This window comes from Protomyctophum parallelum (assembly GCF_964188405.1).
Source record: "Protomyctophum parallelum genome assembly, chromosome: 3".
NCBI lineage: Eukaryota > Metazoa > Chordata > Actinopteri > Myctophiformes > Myctophidae > Protomyctophum > Protomyctophum parallelum.
Window position 1 is genome coordinate 16,921,556 of NC_139698.1, and position 14,766 is coordinate 16,936,321.

The 14,766-nt window shown below is 43.4% G+C and overlaps 1 protein-coding gene across 1 annotated transcript in view; it reads left to right on the forward strand.

The window, feature by feature from the left end:
- Positions 1-14,766, forward strand: part of LOC310856812 (peroxisomal carnitine O-octanoyltransferase-like) — a 62,659-nt gene that overhangs the window by 16,837 nt on the left and 31,056 nt on the right. The window contains exons 12-14 of the mRNA XM_083762303.1: positions 1,044-1,174; positions 12,005-12,128; positions 13,223-13,301. Coding sequence (XP_083618429.1) covers positions 1,044-1,174; positions 12,005-12,128; positions 13,223-13,301 — 334 coding nt within the window. The remainder of the gene's footprint in view (positions 1-1,043; positions 1,175-12,004; positions 12,129-13,222; positions 13,302-14,766) is intronic.

A 14,766-nucleotide genomic window follows, 5' to 3' on the forward strand; every position in this document is an offset into this window, starting at 1 on the left:
CAGTACACTATCTTCTTGTATTTTCTTTTTATTACAATATTTTGTTTTAATTCGGCCATATTTAAATTGGTCAATTGTGTCACGACTCACAACACGTGGTGAGCTTGTAGATCAGCCATTTTTGCTGCTGTTAAAGAATGTTGAAAATGTTCAACAGAGTACACACCGACGTGATGTCACTGATCACCAAAGTAACATCACGTTTTACACCTATACAGAGTAGAGTGGCGCGCTACGAGCTATTTTTGAAAAATCGAAGAACGACTGACATTTTTAGAATCTGATCTCAGGTCAGAATGGGTTAATCAGACCAGTGTGTGTCCAGTGGAAACCTCGTATGAATCTGATCTCAGGTCAGAATGGGTTAACACGGGCAAAATTCGTGTAGAAAAAAAACAGGGATGTGAGCAAGGAAACAAACCTACCTTCTATGATGTCACTGAGCATCGTGAAGGCACTGAAAGACCCGCCCACTTGAGACATCAGCAACATTATGAAGATTACAAAGATATAATCACCCGTGTTTAGTGTTCTAGAGCTAATGACATAGTTCAATGTAAATGAAAATGAGTGGTAAGTAATTAAGCTATTTGTAGGACGGGAACACATCTGTGTCGCTTAACCACTTTAACCATTATTTAAACTATACCTATTGAACAATTGTGTGCAAATCTTTGTCTGTGGTCAAATAAGGATGATTCTTGGGGGTCCTCGACATGAAAAAGGTTGAGCACCGGCGCTGACATAGAGACGGGTTTTTCAGAAAACTGTCAGTCTTTTTTTAAATCGTCCTCAGGTCTAAATGGGTTAATACAAAAATAATCAGTTTTGGACTGAGGCCGATTCTAAAAACGCCTTCTACATCCTGACCTAAGTTTTCTTATTTATACAATTTACAAATATTTATATAGCAGCATCCCAAAAAAGATATATTTTATATAATATATACTGTACATATATACTGTACATATAACCCCAAAAGGGCTATAGTGTCAACATTAACGCTGCTTGTGGTCGTCTGTGTGGTGGTGGTGGTGGTACAGACCCAGGACCTCCAGGTGGTGTGCCGTGCCTTCACCTCGTTTGGAAAAGCCGACATCAAACGGAGGAAGCTCCACCCGGACACCTTCGTCCAGCTGGCCATGCAGTTGACCTACTACACAATCCACGGAAGGTACCGGACACCACCTGCTTGTTTTTGAGCCCCCTCCTATAGAGCGTCGCAGTCCCGCCCCCTTTCATAACGACGAGTGGCCCAGGGAATGATTCTCCATTTATTTTCGACATGGGCTTTTCAAAAAGTATTCATATAAAGAAACACAAATACAAAGCCAACTCGGATCGTGACAAATCATGACAACAAACACAATATTTTGTGCCAATCAAATCATTTGAAAAAATAAAATAAAGGCAGGATACAACACTATTTGTGCGAGTGTGTGCTGGAAGGAACACACACACACACACACACACACACACACACACACACACACACACACACACACACACACACTTTAAACTTATGTCCACACAAAGGTGATGCATACAAGGAGTCAAGGACACTGGTGCAGTAAGGTTTGACGTGGACATCCTCGCTTAATTTATGGAGACTCCAGTCCAAAAGTCTAGCAGAATTGAAACTCTCAAAAGATATCAGCAAAACCTTGACTCAGATAAGCACATAAAGAGACTGACTCGATCTTCCGTGACTGTCAGATTATCAGAATTGGCTACATAAAAACAATAAACCATGTGATCTCTTCCACCGAGCTGTGTGAGTCTTAAAACCCTGCAAGACCCGGTAGTAGGCTACAGAAAGGCCATGAAATAAAAGACCCCGGTCGCTTCTCACCATCCATAAATGCTTGATACGCGATTATATGTTTAAAGGATTATTCTTAATCCATTCTGGGCGGGAACCCCTTTTGGTGTTTTAATATGTTACACTTTAGCTATTGAAAAATAGCAGATCTACAAGCTCGTAACGTGGCACCGAGTGCCGTGCTACGAGCTTGTAGGTCTGCTATTTTTTTTAAATCGTGGAAATGTGGCGATGCAAATCTTTGAATATATATTCGTTCAGAGCGAACATTTTTTACGGAAATATGTGCTTCTGCAGGGTCCCTGGAACAACATATTTTCAGATGGGGGTCGGCGGCCAATTAAATATATTTTTGGGGATCCTTGACATGAAAACGTTTGAGAACCACTGACATAGACAACTATCAGGATTTAGAAGCATTCTAATTTACATTAATTGAAAATTTGCATAGGCCTGTAAGGTCGTCGGGCGAGGGCTATGGGCTAAGATGTCACTTTGGGCATCAGCGGCAAAGGGAAGCACTTTACATACTGTAGAAGCTCTTCCCTCAAAATGTGTCTGTGGTAGGTCTTCTGTCCTCAATGAGTTATCTTGTGAAGTTTGAGACTACGTCTCTGGCTGAACCGTTTCCCACACTGGTCACAGGCGTAGGGCTTCTCTCCTGTATGAATTCTCTGGTGAGTCTTTAGAGACCCTTTTCTGTTGAACCTAGCTCCACACTGGTCACAGGCATAGGGCTTCTCTCCTGTGTGAATTATCTTGTGAAGTTTGAGACTACTGCTCTGGCTGAACCGTTTCCCGCACTGGTCACAGGCATAGGGCTTCTCTCCTGTATGCACTGTCTGGTGATATTTTAGATGACTTTTCTTGCTGAACTGTTTCCCACACTGGTTACAGGCGTAGGACTTCTCTCCTGTATGACTTTTCTTGTGAGATTTTAGATGACTTTTCTTGCTGAACTGTTTCCCACACTGGTTACAGGCGTAGGACTTCTCTCCTGTATGACTTTTCTTGTGTTCTTTTAGATTACTGCTCTGTCTGAACCGTTTCCGACACTGGTCACAAGCATAGGGCCTCTCTCCTGTATGAATTATCTGGTGTTTTTTGAGAATATTGCTCATGCGGAACCTTGTCCCACACTGGTCACAGGCGTAGGGCTTCTCTCCTGTATGCACTGTCTGGTGATCTTTGAGATTACCTCTCTGGCTGAAACGTTTCCCACACTGGTCACAGGCGTAGGGCTTCTCTCCTGTATGGATTATCTGGTGTTGTTTTAGACCACTGCTCGTGCTGAACCTGGCGCCACACTGGTCACAGCAGTAGGGCTTCTCTCCTGTATGAATTCTCTGGTGTTTTTTGAGAATATTGCTCATGCGGAACCTGGTCCCACACTTGTCACAGGCGTAGGGCTTCTCTCCTGTATGCACTGTCTGGTGATCTTTGAGATTACCTCTCTGGCTGAAACGTTTCCCACACTGGTCACAGGCGTAGGGCTTCTCTCCTGTATGAATTATCTGGTGTTGTTTTAGACCACTGCTCATGCTCAACCTGGCCCCACACTGGTCACAGCCGTAGGGCTTCTCTCCTGTATGAATTCTCAGGTGATCTTTGAGTTTACCACTTTGTCTGAACCTGGCCCCACACGTGTCACAGGCGTAAGGCTTCTCTCCTGTATGAATCATCTGGTGTCTTTTGAGCTCATTGATATGGCGGAAGCCTTTCCCACACTGGTCACAGGCGTAAGGCTTCTCTCCTGTATGAATTATCTGGCATTGTTTGAGTCGACTGTTTCTGATGTAGACGGGTTTCTTCAGTGGTAGTTCGTCAGGAAAAACATCTTGGGGAGAGAGAGATAGAGAGAGAGAGAGAGAGAGAGAGAGGGGGGGATTAGGGGGGAAACATAGAAAGATATGCAGCAACAGGAGAGTTTAGTGCTAGAAGGTTTTCTCACCTTTAGTCGCAGTGGTTTACAGTCCAGTAGTCCAGTTGTTATTTTGTGAAAAAACGCATTACTAGTTCCCCTACCCGACCATAAGCCCTGAATGGGGAATTGGATTGTAGTGCTAAATAGTCTCCCACACTTTACAGCCGTAAAGGTAGGGGAAACAACTGGACCACTTCTATGAGGACTAAAAATAGCAACTAAAGGTGATGAAGCCTTATAGCACGAAACTCTCTTTTAATACTACAGTATTGTTTTTTTATACAGGGCAGCCACAGCAACTGCCAGGCACAGATTGGCCATTTAGCCGGGCAGCCAGTCGGAAACTGCCCATAGATCCGAAGTCCCGTTAGTCCGAACATGCACTGCTCCCGTGCTTGCGGTTAGGTTTAGGTTTGCTCCCGTGCTTGCGGTTAGGTTTAGGTTAGGGTTAGAGATAGGGATAGTAATTTCGGAACAATGAACCTTCTGACTAATGACACGGCACCAGCCAGTCACCCAAGATTTGAGAGGACCTGTCAAATTGCTTTTGATGAAAACATCCCCACCGCGCCGGGCAGGCCATCGCCATTGTGTTGAATCGCCACCGGTTCGACTGCAGTGCGCAGCACCGTCGTCCTCCTTCATCCAAAAAATTGCCGAAATACTATTAGACTGAAAAATTCCCCTGGTTCTCTCGCCTGACGCAAAAAATGCACCAAACGCAAAACGGGATCGGCACAACTTTGAAGTAAATGAGCTAAAGTATATTACTATATAGCCCATAAACATACGTAAACTTGACTAAATACTCAGGCAAAGATACGGAGAATGAGTCGACGACCGACAGGCAAATGAAAGTTGTTCCAGAGTTCCAATTTATTGTCAGAGTTCAGAGTACAGCATTCACAGCCATGGGGCCAGGCCCCATGGATCCTCCAGCAGCCTCACGGCTCCTGGGACTAACACACACCAGATAGACATTTCAGTAGACATTTTATACAGAGACATCAAAGGGAACAGATGCAAAGGTAGTCTCAAGTTTCCCACCCCCATTGTCCCCCTATATGGTAATAATGGTGAAGTCACAGAGCTAGGAACACAGTAGGTGCATGTCCTAACATAGCAAACAACCCCCAACCATTTGTTTGTGGGTCATAAAGTTAGTGGCCACGGGCTACACTGAGATTCCTAGCCTGCTAAGGACCCTCTGTCATTACATGTTTGCCCAGCTGAGAGACAAAGTAATGTCACACTATGTACAGTTATTTAAGCAATTGAATGAATGAATTGTGATTTCCATATACCACAACAGTATATGGTCTTGATTCAGTCCTCTGCTCTGCTTCCTGGCTAAACTCTCTCTCTCTCTCTCTCTCTCTCTCTCTCTCTCTCTCTCTGTGTGAGGGGCCCCTCGATCCCTCCTTCCTGTGTGTGTGTGTGTGTGTGTGTGTGTGTGTGTGTGTGTGTGTGTGTGCATGCAAGAGAGAGAGAGAGTGAGAGAGAGGGAGGGGCAGGGGGGATTCCTCCCAAGCACTAAATCAATTGTAGATAAGGTGTGTGTGTGTGTGTGTGTGTGTGGTCCAAAGTCAGAAAGTTATGGCCATGTTTGTATAATGAAGCCTTTATTTTTGTGATGTGAACTAGGTTTCTCTTCAGAAAGTTCTCAGTAGGTTGTGTCGGCTATCACATGATTATTTCCCAGATTCATAGAACACCAAGTAATTATTTTGTTTGCCTTTTTGCCAATATTTTCATTTTAGAAATCAACTTTTCCATGGGATACGATATCAGCCAATGTCTCATCCTTTCCTTAAAAAGGAAGTCACCCCAAATCTGTGGTGACTTTTGATGGAGAATTGTCCATTATGTATACTGTATTCAAGCTCTCCATGTACATTCCACAATATGTAATCCCATTACACTTTGTCTACCGTCTTCCATTAGGTGATGATTGCTTCTCTCCATGGGGTTTTTAGCTCAATGCTGTTTGCAACAAATACACCTCTGTGATTTATAGACTTATGACCAGGCCATAAACTGTATTAGAAGCATAGTGCATGACAGTTACTGTATGTGTGATATTATGTTTCTTACTATGGAATACATGACATGTACGGTAGTGCAGGCCCCTTGTCTGAAGATTCTACAGGATCTCTCTGTGTGTGTGTGTGTGTGTGTGTGTGTGTGTGTGTGTGTGTGTGTGTGTGTGCGTGTGCGTGTGTGTGTGTGTGTGTGCATGTGTGTGCGCGTGTGAGATCATGCAGCGTTCAGGGGTCACGGGTCCCAAGGGGCCAAATGAAATATTGTGGAGGGCCAGACCAAAAGGCTGGACTCAATTCTGCATAATTCTGCACACACACACACACACACACACACACACACACACACACACACACACTCACTCGTGCACACACACACACACACACACACACACACATACACACACACACACACACACACACACACACACACACACACACACACACACACACACAGCTTATGTACAGTTGATTTAGTGCTGGAAGGAAGCATTACTCCATTAGTCCACCGACAACATGTGACTTTCTGTTGAAGATTAAATGAAAGTGTACAGGGGACATAAAAACATGCACTTACTTATTCTGTGTAACTTTATCACCGGCTGCTTCAGCATGGCTCTCTGGTAGATCTCTGGCTGTTGTTGCTCCTCTGACGCAGCGGCGGAAAAGCTGTCGGACGACATCTCTCTGTTAAAAAAACACCTAAAGGTTAATCTCCTGCTTTTACCGTCTGGGATGTGACTTTATACTTGCTGAACAATATGTGGTCTCGACTCAGTCCTCTGCTCTGCTTCCTGGATAAACTCTTAACACTGGACAGAACAGTGCTTCTTATTATCCACCCCCACTCTGTGTGTGTGTGTGTGTGTGTGTGTGTGTGTGTGTGTGTGTATGTGTGTGTGTGTTTGGGTGTGTGTGTGTGTGTGTGTGTGTGTGTGTGTGCGTGCGTGTGTGTGTGTGTGTGTGTGTGTGTGTGTGTGTGTGCGTGCACCCCTCAATCCCTCCTCCTTCCTCTCCCTCTCTCTGCATCACAGTAAAAAAAATAAAGGTTTTTTGTAACTGTGATGCTTTGTGACCATGAAGTGCACACAGAGTAAACTTAACAAAAGACAGTTCTCGCTCTTTACTTCTCATACGTTACAGTGTTCAGAAAAAAACTAAACTACTACAACTAAAACATCTGCATTACTTAATTTAGAAGTCTACACAAATTAGAGACATTTTGAATAATTTGTATTATCTCTCCATCCACTGACAGTGTGCCTGCAAAGTCACTTTAGTTTAATGAAACTTATAACCTGTAACCTCTCTTCCACGAATCCGTCTATATGTAAGAGTGAACAACTTTTATTGACTGACAGAGCATTTTTGCTATGAATGTTAGAAATGTCTGCACTGGACAATTGTAGTTGTCAAGTGAATGTTTGTATAAGACTTATTACTGGGTGCCTAGCTGTATCAGTTGCTGAGTTCCTGCATCTGGGGCCTCAAGGTCACGGGCACTGCCCGGCGCCAGAAACTAGCAGTTCTGATAAAAACTCTGTGAGACTGATAAAAAAAACTGTGTTGTCTCTCATTCTGTGCAGTGTTACTTGCAGCGGATTTATACCGTGTGCAACTTTCACCATTGTGTGCGCACATTTCTGCGTATTAAAACCACAAAGACAGCTTTGCTTCGATTCTTTAATTTTCTCATTGTTTCTAGTATTTATGTCAAAGATTGCCTCCTCAGTACCAACATCAATACAGCATGGAAAATCTTATGCAACGACAACAAACTGAGCTTTAAATCTCATCCAAATGCTGGTCCATGTGGCTCAAATGCCAAATACATTAGTCCGGGAGCTAGACCCAGCCCTCATAGCAATTTTTGCTACCTTTTTTTCACTATTATTTCCTGTTAGCATATACCATGGGCCATCTCAAAATGAAGGGACCACTCCCAACTCGGGGCCGTTTGGTTTCAGGGGCCCAAAAACCCCTTTTTTGGTATATGTCTCTGGCGAAATTGTGTAAAGGCAAATAAAAAATCACTAAAATTACATAAATACACATGGAAGTGTGAAATTTGGCATGGAGTATCCTGACACATAGGGGTAAGTATCAGAATAGGATTTTGGGGCTATCTACCATTGTATTCTTAAATATGACCTACATCATCCTCAGAAACACAAAAATATACACTGTCCGCTTAACAAATAACAACAAAGATGGTTATTTTCCAGCACATTAGGGTGAATATAACTGCATCACTTGTATATAGAAAACTTCCCATATCCTTAAGCTTCAATTTAAGCCCAAGATGACCTCTCTATCTTGAAGATTACTCTTTCTGTGGCCAAAATGCTGCACTATACCTCAAATCGGAGACATTTTCATTATCAGTCACTATAGCCTTCCAGAGTCCTAGAATGTAACAATAGGTTCACATGTTCTGCAACTACTGCTGTCTGAAGTTAGAAACATGAATACTACAGCAGGAACACAAATGCCTTTTATTATATTTATATTTATTTATTATATTATATGCACATAATAGCTTGTTTCAGTACATAGCCTATCAATAGTCACCCAAATCAATGTGCACCCAAATGTAACAGTGACCGAGTTAAAGACAAAGGGAGACACAACATAAAAATACTGTATGACAAGGGGGCATCAGATTCCTTGTTTTTCTTTTTCTTTCTTTTTTTCATAATTTATCAAAGAAATCAAAGAAAACAACAAAAACAACCACAACAAAATAATTGTTATACCACTGCATATTTTAAACCTTAAATTCACAACCCTTCCATATTGACAACTACTTTAGGTTTATTCATCATCAGATTCATCTTCCTCCTCCTCTTCATCATCAGAATCATTCATATGTGTATGAATTTCTTCTAGGTCATCCTCGTCTGTCCCCTCTTCAGACAACACATCAATGAGGGCTTTGGGGGTGACGTCACCTTCAAACCATTGAGGCTCTAGTTTGCCATTTTCTGAGTTCAGATGAAACCCATGGTCAAGAGGTGATGGAATTTCTGGGTTATTCTCATGAGCCCTCTTCCAGATGCATACCTGGAAGTTAACTCTTTTGACATGCTGCAAGAGGACCCTCTTGCATGGTGGAAAAGTTGAAAGGTCAAGGGAGAGACCTGGTCGAAGCTCGAGGCTTGAGCCACACATTTTCTTCACCTTGATCTCTCTTGCCTCATCCACACGCTTCACTCGAGGACCAAAGCTATAGAGGCGACAGGTGAACTCTTCAACACCAGTTAGCACAAGCCCATCAAGTTCCCAAGAGTTCCCCACTGCGGCAAAGATCTGAATGAACTTAGAATGCTGATTCAGAAGCTTGATGGGTCGCACCTTTCCTTTGCCTTTGAATGCAGAGGTGCAGTCAGCACCAGTGAAGGCATCAAAGCTGAAATATGCTCTTGTGAATAATCTTCAGCCAGCTGGTTGATGTTAATCAGCTTATCTCCCATGTCAGATATGACATCGACTGTGAAGGATTTGGCATAATAGAGGAGAATGAAGAAAATGTCAGAGTCTCTGGCTCTGACTCGGACAGTTTTGATGTGAGGCATTGTGCTTTGGATGTGATTGATGTAGATGATCACCCTCACATCAGTTTCTTCATGTGTTGAATTCAGATCAGGTAGAAGTGCTTTGGAAATCACTCCAGCTTGAGCTTCTATCCTGAAAGCTTGACCAGCCTCAATGAAGATGATGGGCCTTCGGAGTATCTCTTCCATCATATCTGGAGAGCTCCAGTGCTCGAGAATTAGATGTATGAGTGACTTCTTGTTGTCATCATTTGTGAGGAAACCTTTCCAATCTGCAGGTCGGCGAACATTCAGACCATTAACTATGTACCGCTCACCACAACCTCTGCGATCCCTCTCAGCTGATTTTGGTGAATGAAGTCGGTCAACATAAGTGTCAGTACTAAATACTGTTTCTGCAGCAGTAGGTTGACTTTTGAAGATGCTCTCTGATATAGTCTTCATTGTCTGGGGCACATTGCTCATATAGAATGTGGCATTACCATCTACAATGAGACCACATTGACCAGGAGAAGGGAGCTCCACTTTCTCAAAATCAGCTGAGAGGGATCGCAGAGGTTGTGGTGAGCGGTACATAGTTAATGGTCTGAATGTTCGCCGACCTGCAGATTGGAAAGGTTTCCTCACAAATGATGACAACAAGAAGTCACTCATACATCTAATTCTCGAGCACTGGAGCTCTCCAGATATGATGGAAGAGATACTCCGAAGGCCCATCATCTTCATTGAGGCTGGTCAAGCTTTCAGGATAGAAGCTCAAGCTGGAGTGATTTCCAAAGCACTTCTACCTGAATTCAACACATGAAGAAACTGATGTGAGGGTGATCATCTACATCAATCACATCCAAAGCACAATGCCTCACATCAAAACTGTCCGAGTCAGAGCCAGAGACTCTGACATTTTCTTCATTCTCCTCTATTATGCCAAATCCTTCACAGTTGATGTCATATTTGACATGGGAGATAAGCTGATTAACATCAACCAGCTGGCTGAAGATTATTCACAAGAGCATATTTCAGCTTTGCTGGCCTTGCATGCCTTCACTGGTGCTGACTGCACCTCTGCATTCAAAGGCAAAGGAAAGGTGCGACCCATCAAGCTTCTGAATCAGCATTCTAAGTTCATTCAGATCTTTGCCGCAGTGGGGAACTGTTGGGAACTTGATGGGCTTGTGCTAACTGGTGTTGAAAAGTTCACCTGTCGCCTCTATAGCTTTGGTCCTCGAGTGAAGCGTGTGGATGAGGCAAGAGAGATCAAGGTGAAGAAAATGTGTGGCTCAAGCCTCGAGCTTCGACCAGGTCTCTCCCTTGACCTTTCAACTTTTCCACCATGCAAGAGGCAGCATGTCAAATGCAGGTATGCATCTGGAAGAGGGCTCATGAGAATAACCCAGAAATTCCATCACCTCTTGACCATGGGTTTCATCTGAACTCAGAAAATGGCAAACTAGAGCCTCTATGGTTTGAAGGTGACGTCATCCCCAAAGCCCTCATTGATGTGTTGTCTGAAGAGGGGACAGACGAGGATGACCTAGAAGAAATTCATACACATATGAATGATTCTGATGATGAAGAGGAGGAGGAAGATGAATCTGATGATGAATAAACCTAAAGTAGTTGTCAATATGGAAGGGTTGTGAATTTAAGGTTTAAAATATGCAGTGGTATAACAATTATTTTGTTGTGGTTGTTTTTGTTGTTTTCTTTGATTTCTTTGATAAATTATGAAAAAAAGAAAGAAAAAGAAAAACAAGGAATCTGATGCCCCCTTGTCATACAGTATTTTTATGTTGTGTCTCCCTTTGTCTTTAACTCGGTCACTGTTACATTTGGGTGCACATTGATTTGGGTGACTATTGATAGGCTATGTACTGAAACAAGCTATTATGTGCATATAATATAATAAATAAATATAAATATAATAAAAGGCATTTGTGTTCCTGCTGTAGTATTCATGTTTCTAACTTCAGACAGCAGTAGTTGCAGAACATGTGAACCTATTGTTACATTCTAGGACTCTGGAAGGCTATAGTGACTGATAATGAAAATGTCTCCGATTTGAGGTATAGTGCAGCATTTTGGCCACAGAAAGAGTAATCTTCAAGATAGAGAGGTCATCTTGGGCTTAAATTGAAGCTTAAGGATATGGGAAGTTTTCTATATACAAGTGAGGCAGTTATATTCACCCTAATGTGCTGGAAAATAACCATCTTTGTTGTTATTTGTTAAGTGGACAGTGTATATTTTTGGGTTTCTGAGGATGATGTAGGTCATATTTAAGAATACAATGGTAGATAGCCCCAAAATCCTATTCTGATACTTACCCCTATGTGTCAGGATACTCCATGCCAAATTTCACACTTCCATGTGTATTTATGTAATTTTAGTGATTTTTTATTTGCCTTTACACAATTTCGCCAGAGACATATACCAAAAAAGGGGTTTTTGGGCCCCTGAAACCAAACGGCCCCGAGTTGGGAGTGGTCCCTTCATTTTGAGATGGCCCATGGTATATGCTAACAGGAAATAATAGTGAAAAAAAGGTAGCAAAAATTGCTATGAGGGCTGGGTCTAGCTCCCGGACTACATAATGGGCCTTATCAATATGAAAATCCACTGCAGTAAAATGGTGGTTTTTGTGTGTCTTCCTCTCGTCTCATCATAGGCCCGGCAGCTGCTACGAAACAGCGATGACCCGCAGGTTCTACCACGGGAGGACGGAGACCATGAGGCCTTGTACCGCCCCGGCTGTGGCCTGGTGCCGCGCCATGCTGGACCCCGCCTGCTCCGTAAGTGTTTTAATATTAAAGATGGAGTGCCATATTTTTTTTCCCACCCTAAAACATGATCATCAGGTATTATTATAATATAAGTTATATATATATAACTTTTTTCCAAAAGTGTACAGTATTTGTTAAAACCATGCTTTTATGTGCACACGCCCACCAGTTCATTAAGTGTGCCTGGTTTGCCTGGTGGGTGGTGATGGGTGGTGATCCACCTGAACTGAAGCCGCACACACAGCTGTAGTTGTATGATAAAGGGGGAGGGGTTAGGGGAGGGGCTGATAGTGTGATCATGTCACTATATTACTGATTACTTCATTGGCCCGTTTGACTGTCAAGGGTTCAGCCTCCAGGAAGAAACCCTAAATACAAAGTTAATACACCATTGCACATATAAACGACTCCAGGGTGTCTACTGTCACCTCGTAGACACATCTGAAAAACTGGGAAAATAAATTGTGGCACTCCACTTTAACCAAATGAAGCCTTGTATTCGCCACGGGCTGTGAAATAGCTGATATATTAGTAAACGTCTATGGGAAAAATGTATCGGAAATTCTCTTCCGGGGCACTCGTCATCATGAAAGGGGGCGGGACTGCGACGCTCTATACCCTACTACTTTATCAAGCATTTCAACATTATCATACATTCTCTAGCTCAGTGGTTCCCCAAAGTGGGGTCCGGGGACCCCTAGGGGTACTTGAGGGAGTTCCAGGGGGGACTCAGCTAAATGATCATTTGGAACCAAATGGACCCTCTAGGACCCGTTAGGGTCCATTTGTACACTCTCAGAGTTAAATTAGCATTGGTTTTACAATATAAATCGGGGGTCTCAGAGATAGAAATGCTATTAAATGGGGGACCGTAGACTAATGCATGTCAAACTGGGGGTCCTTGAAATTAAACGGGTTGAAAATCTCTGCTAGAGCCATAAAAGTCTTGGGGTCCCTGGCATATATCTTTTCAAATGTGGGTCTGCGGGCTATTTAGTGTCAATTTGGGGGTCCTTGACATGAAAAGGTTTGGGAACCACTGCTCTAGCTTGTCACGTTGGGAACCATATGTTTTTTATCTTTTTTTTCTCTCTCTCTGTCAGACTGATGCCAGGAGGAAAGCTCTGCTGCTGGCCTTCAACACTCACAACAAACTGATGGCTGAAGCCCAGAATGCACAGGGTCAGTCAGTTACTATGTGTGTTACTGTGGTGTTGACACTAAGGGCTTCTCAGCTGCCCCTGGCAGGTAAACAAAACCTGGGCCGGCTGTGGCTCAGGAGGTAGAGCAGGTCGTCCAATGATCCCTGGGTCGGTGGTTCGAATTCCGGGTCCTCCTGTCCACATGTCAAAGTGTCCTTGGGCAAGACACCAAACCCCACCTTGCCTACAATGAGTTGGTCGGTGTGAGCTCGCCACCATTGGTTTGCGAATGTGGGAAGTGAGGACGCTGGCGTCGACAGTTCGCCGCTTCACCTCCCATATGAAGTTCCCAGACTGAACTATTGTAAAGAAGCGCTTTGAGTACTTGGAAAAGCGCTATAAAAATGCAATTCATTATAAAAAATAATCATTCAAGTTCGGGCCAGGCGCAGTTTGCTTTCAGGTTGTCCGGCCCGGGCAAGTGCTCGTTTGACATGACTATCTATAAACACAACACGAGATATCTGTCTGAGCACTTGGCCAGGTGGCCAGAGAGCCAGAGAGAGCACTGTTTACCTACAATGTGCCGTTTTCACTGTTGCTTCACTTAACCCATAGTCATATTCATAGCCGTGTAGTAAATAAGTAGCCTTGCATTGCCATGAGACTATCTCCTGTAGTTTGAGGCAGCTTGATGTACAAGTATACCCCCTGATGACATGACACTAGTATGTCGCAGGGACTTCCAACCCTTGATGCTGAGTGCCAAGCAGGGAGGCACTGGGTCCCATTGTTTAAAGGCTTTGTTATGACCCAACTGGGGATTGAACCCCAACCTCCCAGTCTCAGGGCAGACACTCTAACCACAAGGCCACTGAGCTGGTATAACATTTTTGTATTGCACAGCCTCAGAAAGTAATAAAAAAAGGAGGGGAAAAAAGGGTTAAATTGAAAGGTAATAGAAATTTTACCCAACATTGCATGATGGGCAATTTACTTTTTGGGCAAATGGGCATAACCTTTGGGCAAGTAGGACACGATCTGTACTTGCCTGATGGGCACGCTGCCTCGATCTGAGACCTTAGTGTCAACCTCTGTATACCAGGCCTGGAATAGAGCACCGAAGTCCTGACGTAACTCGCTCATCCGATGATTCCCCTGGTTCGCGGAAGTAATTTCTCCATGGAGAATAACATGGGGTGATCTTAATATCGTCTACTATAAGCGTTGTGGTCCAAAAATAAACAAGCTGTCTCTGCGTTATTGTCAGGGAGGTGTCTCTGTAGTAACTGCAGTAACATTAGCGTTTTCTCTCAGTCAGTTGATTCTTCATATCCATATGAATGAAACGGCCGGGGTGACATGTTTATTTTTCAAACACAGTTCTTATATGAGGCGATCTAAAATCACCCTATGGGGATGCAACTAAACAAATACATGAACCTGTGCACTGGCGCCCTCTACTGAAAGTGAGGCCACTTGGCCTTTGACGTTTGCAAATTGTT